This window comes from Hemitrygon akajei, chromosome 16, assembly GCF_048418815.1.
Source record: "Hemitrygon akajei chromosome 16, sHemAka1.3, whole genome shotgun sequence".
Taxonomy (NCBI): domain Eukaryota; kingdom Metazoa; phylum Chordata; class Chondrichthyes; order Myliobatiformes; family Dasyatidae; genus Hemitrygon; species Hemitrygon akajei.
In genome coordinates this window covers 26,428,841-26,443,228 of record NC_133139.1, presented here as the reverse complement: position 1 = coordinate 26,443,228, position 14,388 = coordinate 26,428,841, and the positions used below count along the sequence as shown (strand labels likewise).

Sequence of the window (14,388 nt, the reverse complement as noted above, 5' to 3'; positions counted from 1 at the left end):
CAGACAGCACCTTTGTATATCTCCTCTGCACCGTCTCTAAAGCTTCCACATCCTTCCTATAATAAGGTGACCAGAAATGAACACAATATTGCAAGTGTGTCTAAGCAGGGTCTTATAGAGTTGCAACATTACCTCGCAGCTGTTGAACTCAATTCCTTGATTAACAAAGGCCAAAAAGACCATACACCTGCTTAACAACCCTATAAACTTGCACAGCAACTTAGAGGAATCTATGAACATGGACCCAAAGATCCCTCTGTTCATCCACATTGCTAAATATCCTGCCATTAACTCTGTATTGTCTCCAAATTTAACTTTAAACTTCACACTTTTCTGGATTGAACTCCATCTGCCACTTCTCAGGCCAGCTCTGCATCTTGTCAAAGTCTGATTTAAACCTACAACCTTCTACACTATCCACAACTCTACCAACCTTTGTGTCATCTGAAAACTTAACCCACCCCTTCCACTTCCTTATCCAAATTATTTATAAAATCCACAAAGAACAGGGGTCCTAGAACAGATCCCTTCGAAACACCACTGGTCACCTAACTCCAGGCAGAATCCGCTCCATCTACAGCAAATTGTGGGCAAGCCATTTCTGAATCTATCAGCCAAGTTTCCCTGGATCCCATGCCTCCAGACTTTCTCAATGAGCTTACCATGGGGAATCTCATCAAACACCTTATTAAAATCCACATACACCACATCCAGTGCTCTACCTTCATCCATGTGCCTTGTCACATCCTCAGGCTCGTGAGGCCTGATCTACCTCTCACAAAGCCATGTTGACTATCCCTAATCAGACTATGCTTCTCTAAATGCTTGTGGACCCTGTCTATAAAAATCTTCTCCAATAATTTGCTCACCAGGGAAATAAGACCCACTGGTCTATCATTTCCAGGGTCACCCCTACTCAGTTTCTTGACCATAAGACATAGGAGCAGAAGTAGACCATTTGGCCCATCGAGTCTGCTCCCCATTAAATCATGGGCTGATCCAATTCTTCCAGTCATCCGCACTCCCCTGCCTTCGCCCCATACCCTTTGGTGCTCTGGCTAATCAAGACCCTATCTATCACCTAATGACTCGGCCTCCACAGCCACTCGTGGCAACAAATTCCAGAGATTTACCACCTTTTGACTAAAGTAATTTCTCCATATCCCTGTTCTAAATGGACATCCTTCAATCCTGAAACCGTGCCCTCCTGTCCTAGACTTCCCTACCAAGGGAAATAACTTTGCCATATCTAATCTGTTCAGGCCTTTTAACATTCAGAATGCTTCTATGAGATCCCCCCTCATTCTCCTGAACTCCAGGGAATACAGCCCAAGAGCTGCCAGATGTTCCTCATACAGTAACCCTTTCATTCCTGGAATCATTCTTGTGAATCTTCTCTGAACCCCCTCCAATGTCAGTATATCCTTTCTAAAATAAGGAGCCCAAAACTGCACACAGTACTCCAAGTGTGGTCTCATGAGTGCCTTATAGAGCCTCAACATCACATTCCTGCTCTTGTATTCTATACCTCTAGAAATGAATGCCAACATTGCTTTTACCTTCTGCACCACCGACTCAACCTTCTCTCCCCATCTAAATAATAGTCTGCTTGTTTATTTCTTCCACCAAAGTGCATGATCACACTCTTGCTAACATTGTATTTCATTTGCCACATCTTTGCCCATTCCCCTAAACTATCCAAGTCTCTTGGCAGGCTCTCTGTTTCCTCAACACTACCCACTACACTCCTATCTTTGTATCATCGGCAAATTTAGCCACAAATCCATGAATCCTACAGTCCAAATCATTGACATTCATCGTAAAAAGCAGCGGTCCCAAAACTGACCGCTGTGGAACTCCACTAGTAACCGGCAGCCAGTCAGAATAGGATCCCTTTATTCCCACTCTCTGTTTTCTGCCGACCAGCCAATGCTCCACCCATGCTAGTAACTTCCCTGTAATTCCATGAGCTCTTATCTTGCTAAGCAGCCTCATAAGCGGCACCTTGTCAAAAGCCTTCTGGAAATCCAAGTACACCATGTCTACTGCATCTCCTTTGCCTACCCTGCTTGTAATTTCCTCAAAAAATTACAGTAGGTTAGTCAGGCGGGATTTTCCTTTCAGGAAACCATGCTGGCTTTGGCCTATCTTGTCATGTGCCTCCAGGTACTCCGTAATCTCATCTCTAACAATTGATTCCAACAACTTCCCAACCACTGATGTCAGGCTAACAGGTCTATAGTTTCCTTTCTGCTGCCTCCCACCCTTCTTAAATAGCAGAGTAACATTTGCAATTTTCCAGTCATGCCAAAATCTATCAATTCCTGAAAGATCATCATTAATGCCTCCGCAATCTCTCCAGCTACTTCCTTCAGAACCTGAGGGTGCATTCCATCAGGTCCAGGAGATTTATCCACCCTCAGACCATTAAGCTTCCTGAGCACCTTCTCAGTCATAATTTTCACTGCACAAACTTCACTTCCCTGACACTCTTGAATGTCTGGTATACTGCAGATGTCTTCCACTGTGAAGACTGATGCAAAATACACATTCAGTTCCTCTGCATCTCTCATTACAATATTTCCAGTGTCATTTTCTATTGGTCCTATATCTACCCTCAACTCTCTTTTACCCTTTATATATTTAAAAAAGCTTTTAGTATCTTCTTTGATATTAGTCACCAGCTTCCTTTCATAATTCATCTTTTCCTTTCTAATGACCTTCTTAGTTTCCTTATGCAAGTTTTTAAAAGCTTCCCAATCCTCTATCTTCCCACTAGCTCTGGTTTCCTTGTATGCCCTCTCTTTTGCTTTTACTTTGGCTCTGACTTCACTTGTCAGCCACGGTAGTATTCTTCTTCCATTGGAAAATTTCTTATTTGGAATATATCTGTCTTGCACTTCCCTCATTTTTTGCAGAAACTCCAAACATTGCTGCTTTGCTGTCCTTCCTGCTTGTGTCCATTTCCAGTCAACCTTGGCCAGTTCCCCTCTCATGCCATTGTAATTTCTTTTATTCCACTGAAATACCGACACATTGGAATTTAGTTTCTCCTTCTCAAATTTCAAAGTGAATTCGATCATATTGTGATCACTGTTCCTTAACCTTAAGCTCTCTTATCCCTTCTGGATCATTGCAGAACACTCAATCCAGCACAGCCAATCCCCTAGTGGGCTCAACAACAAGCTGTTCTAAAAAGCTATCCCTTAGACGTTCTACAAGTTCTCTCTCGAGGTCCAGTACTGGCCTGGTTTTCCCAATCCACTTTCATGTTAAAATCCCCAACGATTATCATGACATTGGCCTTCTGACATGCCTTTTCTATCTCCTGCTGTAATTTGTAATCCTCATCCTGACTGCTGTTTGGAGGCCTGTGTACAACTGCCATTAGGGTCCTTTTACCCTTGCAATTTCATAACTCAACCCATAGAGACTCTACACCTTCTGATCTTATGTCATCTCTTTCCAATGATTTAATATTGTTTCTTATACACAGAGCCACACCACCCCCTCTGCCTACCAATCTATCTTTCTGATACACCGTATATCCTTGGATGTTCAGCTTCCAATGGAAACCATCCTTTAACCAAGTTTCAGAGATGGCCACAATGTCATACTTGCCAATCTGTAGCTGAATTTCAAGATCGTCCTTTTTATTTCTTATGCTGCATGTTTCAACAGAGTAAATAAACCAGAGAGACAATTTTAACGTGGAAAATAAATAATTGGGAGAAGTTGTGATCTAATGGCAAGTTGATGCCTGAGAGGAAGGTAAAAACAGATTCAAGAGGAACCTTCAAAATGAAATTGGATAAATACTAATATGGAAAAAATCTGCCGGGTTGGGGAAGAAGAGCAAGAGAGCATTTCAAAGAGATGGCACAAGAACAAGGATTGTGGCCTCCTCCTGCACTGTATCACGTCATGGTGTATCGTTGAGCTCAAGAAATAAAATGCTTGGGTAAAGCTGGAGTCAAAATGGAGATTGGCTGTGATCTAATCTAGTCTCCAACAGCACCACACTTTGAGGCCAATGATCCTGGATTCGAATCCGGCCGGCTCCTTTGCACGCTTTCCGTTCGTGCTGGGTTGAGCGGCGAGCTAGCAACTCAGCCTCGTAAAAAAACAGACAAATGCTATGGAAACGGCAAAAAATACCACCTGATGCGCAACATGGCGCGAAAAGGAACAACATCCTAATCTCATATTGCAAGTTTCTCAGGGTGAATGGAATCTTCCAATCTACAAGTGCTCCCGAGAAAATGTGGTTTCTGCTCCCGGGGCAGATTCAAGATGATGTGACAGAAACCAGAAATTAAGAGTCAGGGTAAACAATTTTAAGAGATTGTCACTTTTATTTTTGGAAGGTCTGTCTTATCACCTGCACCTCACCTGGCCACGTCTTGTCCACTGGTTACCAGCCCTCTTAACCCCTGCAGGTGGCCAGTGACACCACAGTGCATCACCTCACAGTCCCCTTCTGAGGTAGGCCACAGTATCCAGGGCAGTGGGAAGGGACAAAGCCACCACTTGGGGAGTGAGGTGCAATGGGGGAGCTGGAGGTTCAGGGGTTGAACAACTTTTATACATTGCAGGATGGGTTCGATTTCAGGGTGGCTGTAAATTAGAGAGCCCATGAGGAAAAATCAGCGAGCAATCTCTTTCGGCCTGGACATTACTCCTGAACGGATGCAGGGGTAAAAGAGATGGGGAGGAGGCAGAAAGCAAGATGAAGGGATGAGGAAAAGGGGATTTCCTGTCAATCCCTTCTTCTCTACTCTCAGCATGTTTAACTGCCCTGTTTAAGGGTTCAGGAAGGAGGAGAAAAATCGTAAATTAAAAAAATTTAAATAATGAAAGCTAGGAAGTTGACCAGTAACCTTTGACCCAGCTCTGGAAGGGAGAGCCATGAAAGAATCTTTAACTAAAATCACAATTATAAATATCAGAGAGGTGAAGATCAGAACACATAATTACAAAATATAAATACCAGCTTCCTCTAACGTGCCTGTGTGGTTACAACACATTACTAAAGGATAGATATGCCTAGTCTATGTATTAGTTGGGCGTGGATATATAGTGCTGTCTTCAGCAACAGTGCTTGGTCCTTGTAACATATAAACACACATGTACAGGTTAGAACATCCATGTTCTTTGATTCATCCTCTTCCCACGGCTGAGAATCCATATTCTGTGAGGAAGGAAACAGAACGAAGTTTATCAGAACGTCAGGATTCACACACTGTACGCATTTGCAAGTGCTCGCTCTCAAATATGTGGTTAATGTGCGCAAACCCACACACACAAGAATCAACGGCAAATGACACGGGCAGTTTGGTCAATCAGCACAGCCCTGCCACACGAGTGCTATTTACTGGCGATTACCGTTCATTTTTTCCCTGATGCCCTCTTCTGTTCTCCTTTCGCTCCCTGGCTCAGTCTCTCCACCTGATCTTCGTTCATCTGAAAAGCATCGTCCACGTCGCTCTCAAACAGCTCCGGCTCATACTCGTAGCTCGTTCCGTAGGAGTAATAGGAGAGTTCTGACTGGGCCACCGTGACATCACCTGTGTGAGGGGAGGGGGAGGCGAGGAAAAGAAATGGGCAGGTTAGGAGGTAAAGGAGAGAGAAAAGAGAGGCGTTAAAGAGGGAGGGGGGAGAGAGGAAGATATATTGTAATGGGGGGAACAGAGGGACAGTAAAAGATTGAAAAGTTAAAGTGGGGTATTTGTGGGAGAGGGTGGTAAACAAAAGGAATGACAGAGGGAAGAAGAGAAGAATAGAATAGAAACAGAAGAGAGCAAGTAATAGAGAGACAGTGGCACAATATGCTGTGGGTTAACCAATAGACCATTAATAATCTGAGAGCTCCCAAATACAGCTCACACACATTTTAAAATATATATTTAGGGCTTGAATTTTTAGCTCAATTCAAGTGTTCTTGCTCTTTGTCTGTAAGTTGGGCACTTTTGGTACAAAATGTTCATTCGTGAAGTTTAGCAACTTCTGGTCTCCGCAGAGTGCAGTTAATTTGAAATTAATAATAGTAATAGCAGTTTCTTAATTATAGTTTGGACAGCTTTCTTTTCACATCACCATGAATTTATTTCATGCTCCCCCTCCCCATTTCTTTCCTGCTTGTGACTTTCCCACCACTGTCAGAGGTTTACGGCAAATGGTAGAGGGAGACGGCAGAGGTGGAGATCTGCCGCTGCGGATGTGGAATTCATCGCCTGAAGGGCTGGGAGTGGTAAAAACCATGAAATGTAAACACCGGTGAGAAATTGTCATCTACAGACCAGTTGTTGGAAGATACAGTAGGAGAGGAACATAAAAATGTAACTCAGTACCCTCAAGCGTACTCCATCAGGTCATTCTGAGGAAGCAGTGAGTCTGCAGAAAGACTAGGGGAACGGGCAAAGAAGTGACAGGCAGGTGGAATAGAGTGTGGGGAAGTGTGTGGCCGTGCACTTGAGTAGAAGGAATAAAGGCGTAGACTGTTTTTTTTCTGCATGGGGGAAGAACATTCAGAAATCAGATGTGCAACGGGATTTGGGAGTCCTCAAAACAAGAGAGAATCTGCAGATGCTGGAAATCTGAGCAACACACACAAAATGCTGGAGGAACTCAGCCGGGTTTCTAAGGAGTTGTGCCACAAACTCAAAATAAGAGATTGCCCACCTAAGGCTAAACGAGAATAAATGTGTCCTGCTGAAGGGTTTTGGCCCAAAGCATCGACTGTACTGTTTTCCACAGATGCTGCCGGGCCTGCTGAGTTCCAGCCCAACACACCATTTTGTGTTGGGAGTCCTCATGTAGGTTTCCCTAAAGGTTAACTTGCAGGTTGAGCTGGTGGTATGGAAAGCAAATGCAATGTTAGCATTCATTTCGGGAGGACTAGAATATAAAAGCAAGGATGTAATGCTGAGGTATTGATCAGACCTTATTTGGAGTTTTGCAAGTAGTTATGGGTCCTGAACCTAAAAACCTATGTACAAGCATTGGGGAGGGTCCAGAGGAGATTCACAAGAATGACAGGTTCACATACGAGGGAGCGTTTGGTGGCTCTGGGCCTGTGCTCGCTGGAGTTTAGAAGAACGAAAGGCATTCTCATTGAAACTGATTGGATGTTGTAAAGACCTAGACGGAGTGGATGTGGAGAAGATGTTGCCTACAGTGGGGGAGTCTAGGACCTGAAGGCACAGTTTCAGAATAGAAGGATGTCCCTTTAGAACAGCGATGAGGAGGAACTTCCTCAGCTAGATGGTGGTAAATCTGTGGAATTCATTGGCACAGATGGATGTGGAGGCCAAATCATTGGGCGTGTTTAAAGCAGAGGTTGGTAGGTTCTTGATTTGTAAAGGCGTCAAAGGCAATGGGGAGGAGGTAGGAGAAAGGGGTTGAGAGGGTTAATAAGTCAGCCACGATTGAATGGTGGAGCAAACTCGATGGGCTGAATGGCCTAATTCTGCTTCTGTTTCCAAGATCATAACTGATTCTCTATACTTTTTACTGTTGTATCCCCATATCCCTTGAAATCCAGAAGCATATCAGTCTGTGGTTTGATTGCAACCAGTGACTAATGTGCCGCAGTTCCCAGGGGTGGAGAATTCTAAAGATTCACCACCCTCTACGGGAACAGATTTATCATCATTCAGCCCTAGGTTGGGAGACTCTCATTTTGAGACTGTGGCCTCAATGTTAAACTGTCTGAATATTTCAGCAAAAAGCAAAAAAAAAAAACTGCTGGAGAAATTCAGCAGCTGGAGCAGCATCCAAAGAGGAGAGGGTAATTGTCAGTGTTCTGGGTTGAGACCCTGCCTCTTTTGTGCTCCAAATTGCAGCATCTGTAGTCTCTGGTGTCTCCATTTCAATAAGTAGGTCTAACCTAAGCAGTCTCCTTTCATGTGAGAACTCACCACCCCAGGATCCAGTGTGAGGAATTTCCCCCTACAGTAGATATCGTTAGCTTGGGCAGTTCAGCACTAACATACACAAGCAGTGAAACTGTCAGTATTTTTCCAACTTCATCAGATGACTGACCAGCATACAAGAAATGGCATCAGTCAGCAGTGTACAACATCATCTTGGAAGCAATGTGCAGTATTCTTAAAGCAAAATGAATGAAAATATATATTCTGAATGACTGACACTGTTAGCACAGAGCTTTGTCAGCTTAAAATTTTTTAAGTTGGGCTTCTTCAAACTTTGCTAAATTCAAAACCACAAGGCATAGGAGCAGAATTCGGTCAATTCAGACCGTAGAATCTGCTCTGATATATTTGCCCTGAAGACCCAAATGTATTTAATATTGAAAGCTAACACCAAAAAACACAACTGAAGAACAATTTTCTAGCATCATTGTGGAAGATGCCCCAAGAAAGTGTGGTTGTAATGGAATGCAGGAAGAGGTGAATCCAGATTTGCTTCTGACACTTATTGATTCCTATTTGTTTGGAGCTGCAGTGTGTGTCCCTGACCGCCAGGTGGTGCTGCTGCTCCAGCTCAGGAGGACATTCCCTCAACAGCCTCAGTGGAAACTTGGTACGAGGACAAAATTGGGAATTCCTGTAAAACACTCAACCGGATGAGTTTCAGCCTCTTGGAACTCTGAGCAAACAAGACATCCATTTCCATCTGAGACTCTCTGCATAAATTTTGCCTATTTTAATGCATTTTATTTATGAACTCTCTGTCCAAAACGTTACTGGAATATTTTCAATACATCAACATAAATCTCAAACATTCTTTGGCAATGACATTTAAACAAGGAGTTAGTATTCCGATGGTCACTAATCAAGAGCTTGCCCCTGCGCCAAGTTGGCTGATGGTGGTTCAGGCATCGCTGGGTCTCGATAGTGATTGCATGGGAGGCCATTCAGCCCCTCATATCTGCTGCTCCATTCTATTAGGCTGTGGCTGATTGTTCGCTCAGCTCTGACAGCTCACCTTAACCCCAGATCTCTCGATCCTCTTACCAAACACAAATGCAAGTGATATAATTTGGGGAGCTCCCTTTCTGTCAAAGAAAGTTCCAGATTTTTGGCCCTCTGAAGATGCACTTTCTGATTTCACTCCTACACAAGGCCTGGCCCTATTTTAGAGTCACAGAGGTGATTCAATTTGCGCGCCAAATCAAAGTCAGGTTTAGATCGCCTGTCCAAAACCTCTGCCTGCAGAGTTCAAACAGCCTGGTTTTGCTGTTTAACTTCTTCAGCCTCAGAATCGCGCAGCCCAGTCCGCACTGAACCCACTCCCCACACATCCTTGGGCACTATGTCCTCTCCCTTGTGTGGGGCCAGATGAACTCCCAGATAGGATCTCAGCAAGGTTCCTTTCAATTGAGGAGTAACTCTCCCCCCCCCACCATGTTCACGTAAAGGGCATCCCTTCCAACAGTGGCTTTGATGACTCTCTTTACTAGCTGTGGGCGATCCATGTAAACGGACACCCAATCTCTCTTTATCCACGTGTTCTTCGTGAACATATTACAATTTATTTTCTCATTTTTGAGGATTTCACACTACCACTCAATAATGCAAACTTTGAGGAGGGGTGTGATTTCTTTACCCATCCCCACCGCTGTTGTCCAGTTGTTGGTCACCGGTCAATGTTCCAGTGCCCTGACCTTTCACATCCTGGGAAATGGGCACTCGGATCATCCTGTTCTGAGGATGGCTGGTGACACCAGGACCTCCCTGGTCTGTGACCTGGTCAAATGCCGCATCACTAAGCGGCTGGTTCCACATCTGGAGAACAAACAACTGTGATTGCTGAGCAAACACGAGGAAATCTGCAGATGCCGGAAATTCAAGCAACACACACAAAATGCTGGTGGATCACAGCAGGCCAGGCAGCGTCTATAGGGAGAAGCACTGTCGACGTTTCGGGCCGAGACCCTTTGTCAGGACTTGATTCCTGAGCTGGACAAGCATTTGTTTCAACGTTGCACAGACACTCAGAGAATGTCTCTGGCTGCCAGTGCCAACCCGCAAAGCCCTTATTAAACATCACAGTTTTGTCTGTTGGATAAAGTAGTTTACAGTCTGACTGCTTCTGCTGAGGTGTAATCACCCAAAAATTGAAATGTAAAAAGATGAAAGCAGCTCTAAATTAGCAATCACTTCCTTTTCACCTGCCCAGAACTAAAATCACTAACACCTTTAAATTGGCAGGGATAGGTTCAAAGAATGTCTGGTTCTCACTGGGTGGAGACAGATGAACAAGTGAGGAAGGAGCGCAGATAAGAGGCTCGACTGTTGTGGGCTGGAACATTCAGGCACATAATGATTATTATCCTGAGTACCACATGTGGGGCAGCAGCTACTGTGCACAGCTGGACCCGGACATCCTGTGCACAGCTGGATGGACCTCCACCACCACTTCCCAATCCCGAAACTTGGCCGGGCTCGGACCCCGCACTCAGCTTGAGGTCGTGCGGAAGCAACCCTTTTGCTACCGAGCCCTGATGAGTGCAAGTGAGTGCCCAGGCTGCACTGTTAACTGATTATGGCACAGGGAGTGGCCATGTGGCCCATCGAGCTCGTACCAGCTTTTTTGAAATCGGTCCCGTTTCCCAGCCCTTTCTCCACAACCCTGCGCGTACTTCTCCTTTGAGTATTTATCGATTTTATGTTCCATTGAATCTGACTCCACCCCAACTTTGGGGGGCGGGGGTGGAGAGCCTGAAATTGTAACCATGTTCCCCCTTCTCCCCTCCCCCCACCAGTGGTTTCTTCCAGCAAGCGTCTCGGTCACTGAAAGCCTTCTGTTAAAAGTCTCCTCCTCTGCTCTTAGGTGAACAAATCCCAGAATCACTCCTTCCACCCGCTGGGCTGTTCCATACATTCCAAGATTTAGGAAGCGCTCATGCAGTTTATTGGACTGATTTTGCCTACAAGGAGACCATCCAAGGACAAAAGACATGCTCCAGTGAGAATGTTGGAGGTTGACCTACCTGACTGGTTCCGCTCTGTCATCTCTGGGTCTACGGGCGATGTCACAGGCTCTCTCTCTTCAGGGGCTGCTCCTGCTGCAGGACGGAGGCAGAGTTGGAGGTCAGAAGTTATTGGGCCAGAGGGATGTCCCAAAATAAAGGAAATGCACCCCTCATGCCGACCTCATTCCCAGAATTAGACCCTTCCTTCCAAATGTAATAACCACGCCAATGAAGGAGAAAGCAAGAAAAGAGAAGGGCAGATCGATGGAGAGATGCCCAAATCAGAGGGGAGAAACATGGCGTGAAAGACGGAGTTATAGAAGGCTGAGAGGGGTAGACACAGAGTGAGGTGAAGAAGGCAAGAGATCCAAATGGACCAGCAGTGTAATAGATGGAAACACACAAAACGAGTGAGAGAGACTCTCAAACACGTAAGCCCCAGCCTATAAAAGTCAAAAGTGTGCAAATACTAGAAACCTAAAATCAAGATAGAAACTAGCAGGAACACTGAGAAGGTCGCACAGCGTGCGTGGAATAAATCACGCTAAGTTTCTGATCTGCACCATACTTCTGACCAAGGGTGATAGAGTGCACTGTTAACTTGGTTTTAAATTGCACTGACTGCTTATTTCCATCATTTTCTGTTTTTATCCCATCTTATGAGGTTGTTCTGAAACTTCTGAGGCAGGGAAGGGGAGGAGGGTGCACGGTGACCGTTACCCCTCCTCTGGGCTGAGCTGAGAGGGTGCCGTGCTGGTAGAGTAGGGTCTCACCGGAAGGGCAGTGTGACAGGGGGGCTTGGTCGATCCGCGTGTTGTTGCGGCAGGCAGCCACCTCCATTTGACACTGGTTCTGGTACAGGACTCCATCGGAGCCGCACACTGGCATCCCGTCAAAGCCGCAGTCACGGTAACAGGCGCACAGCTCGTAGCGTTCTTCCTCCAGGCAGTCGTACACGTTCTTGCAGGTGGCGGGCTGGACAAACCCTATTGCAAACACACAAAGTATCAAACAAGCCCACAAAAACTTGGTCTAAACCTTCACCACTCTAGAGAACTTAGCTCTCACCCCCTGTCGACAAGGGGAATCCACAACAGAACATTTATATAGCAGCCTAAATGAAATAAAATAGTTCACGGTGTTTCACCGGAGCCAACAAAAACTGACTCTGATCCAAAACCTGGATGACACAAGATCACCTCTTAGGGATCCCATAAAGCAAGAGAGAGGAATGGAGAGGAGAGGGGTTTGGGGAGGGATTTCCGGAGCTAAGGGCACGGCTGTCAATAACAAGTTAGAGCACAGATACCTCAGCATACTGGAGGTAACAGAAATAGGGAGGAGTGGGAACAAGCAACGCACACAAAAAGCTGGAGAAACTCAGCAGGCCAGGCAGCATCTGTGGAAAAAAGTGGTCGTCGTTTCGGGGCAAAATCCTTCAGAGGACTGGAGAAAAAACTGAATATTTCAACGCTTGAGGTATTGCTTAACCAGGAGCCAGTGTGGGTTAGTGGTGATGGCTGGGGGGGGGGGGGGGGGGGGAGTAACAGCTGGACAGGATGGTCAGCTTGAGGTTACTGAGAGAAAACATTGGATAAATTGGGCCAGGAGCCGAGTGATATTAATTGAGAGCCTACAGAAGAGGCCAAGAGAAGTGTCATTCAGCTGACATGGAAACTAAAGCAGATGCTGAGGGCCAGAGCATGGTCAACAATTCAGAGAGAGTCCATAAATATCTTCCAACAGCAACACAGCTGCCTTCGCTATTTGGCCATTACCACAAACAGCAAGGAAGAGTAACAGAATGAGCGGAAGACTGGCATTTTGGACAGATGCAGTTTCAACCCAAGTTGGTCATTTGGCAGAGAGAAAGGACAGGGTTAATGGCACAGCTACACAGGGTGTTTATGTGCAGAAGTCTTTTAAGGCAGCAAGGCAGAGAGTGTGTTTACTAAAGGGTACAGGATCTGAGATTTGTAAACAGAAGCACAAAGTACAGAAATAAGGAGGTTATGATGGACCTTTGTAAAACACTGGTTAGACTCCAGCTGGAGCACTGCATCCAATTCCCCCTGCAGTACACTTGGAGAGGAGATTTGATAGAGCGGTGAGCAACACCACACACACACACACACACACACACACACACACACACACACACACACACACACACACACACACACACACACACACACACACACACACACAAAATGCTGGGGGTCTCAGCCCAAAACATTCACTGTACTCTTTTCCATGGATGCTGCCTGGCCTGCTGAGCTCCTCCAGCATTGTGTGTGTGTTGCTCTGGACTTCCAGCTTCTTTGCTCTTGTTTTACAAGATTGCGTCTGATTTACAGAGGGTAGCTTTTCCCATTAGCAGATGGTTTAAGGACACCAAGTGTGGATTTGGTGAAAGATCTACGGATAAAATGCCTTTTAAGGACAGAGATTGTGATAAACTGGAACTTTCACCCTGTGCAATTGTAGAAACAGTGAATTGGAGCTTTAAATAGTGGAGCAGACAGCCATTTGAGAGGGAGTAATTTGTACAGCTAACAGCAAAGAGAGGAATGGGATGGGTGGGATTTCTCTACAAAATGATGGGATGGACAAGAGGCTGAATAACTTCCTCCAATGGTGGAAAATTCCTATCAAAGAACATTACCCTCAATCTTAAATGTTCAAGAATATAAATTACTTTATGCATTTAATGGATAGTTTGTTCACATGAACAAACATCCATGCAATAAATGAGCAGACTGTTTGTTTTAGACTGGTAACTTTGTATGATCAGAAATGATGCCATTTGGAAGAGATGCTGAACAGAGGTGGACATGCAAGATCATATAATTCAGTCCAGTGAACTGGCTAACATTTATCCTTCACACGGATTATCAAATTGCTAATTGTCAGAGCTTGTTTGCAAACTGGATGCTTGGTTTTTGAGACAGTAACTGCACTTGAACTCTTTGGCTTACTGGCTGTAAATGGTTTTGGGGACATCCTTAGGATGTGAAAACCGCTATGAAAATGCAAGACAAATTTTTAAACGAAACTTGAGCCCATTTTGTGCAAAGTGTCCTTTTAGTTTAATCCTTCAGCGCCAAAATCACTCCTTTTCAAAACCCGTCCTTGTTCTCTGAATGCCCAACATCATGGGGAAATCCCCAACATTATTAATAATTGATGATGGAAGGATAGAGGAAACATGGGAATATTTGTTTGTAGTTTTATTACGAGTGGTGTGGTTACCCTGGCGATGGAAACTGCTGGATTATGCCCAAGGTGTGTTTCCAAAGCAACAGGAATATCTTGGTTACATCACTGGGGCAGCTGCAGTCTGCACTGCCCAGCCGCTCTCAGCTGTGACTCCACGCTCCAGGAGAGATTAAGGTGCTTGACAGCTCATTTACCAAGGAATGTGCTTACAACCTCCAGTCCTCTCACTC

The 14,388-nt window shown here is 45.1% G+C and overlaps 1 protein-coding gene across 2 annotated transcripts in view; it reads right to left on the bottom strand.

Moving 5' to 3' along the window:
* Positions 1-3,632: 3,632 nt before the first annotated feature.
* The window catches only part of cpamd8 (C3 and PZP like alpha-2-macroglobulin domain containing 8), a 100,488-nt gene continuing 89,732 nt past the window's right edge, over positions 3,633-14,388 (bottom strand). For both annotated transcript variants that reach the window (XM_073068482.1, XM_073068483.1), the window contains 4 exons: positions 11,713-11,925; positions 10,958-11,032; positions 5,386-5,567; positions 3,633-5,191 (listed from right to left, as the gene is read on the bottom strand). In XM_073068482.1, the coding sequence (XP_072924583.1) occupies positions 5,389-5,567; positions 10,958-11,032; positions 11,713-11,925 (467 nt within the window). In that variant the 3' untranslated portion in view covers positions 3,633-5,191; positions 5,386-5,388. The remainder of the gene's footprint in view (positions 5,192-5,385; positions 5,568-10,957; positions 11,033-11,712; positions 11,926-14,388) is intronic.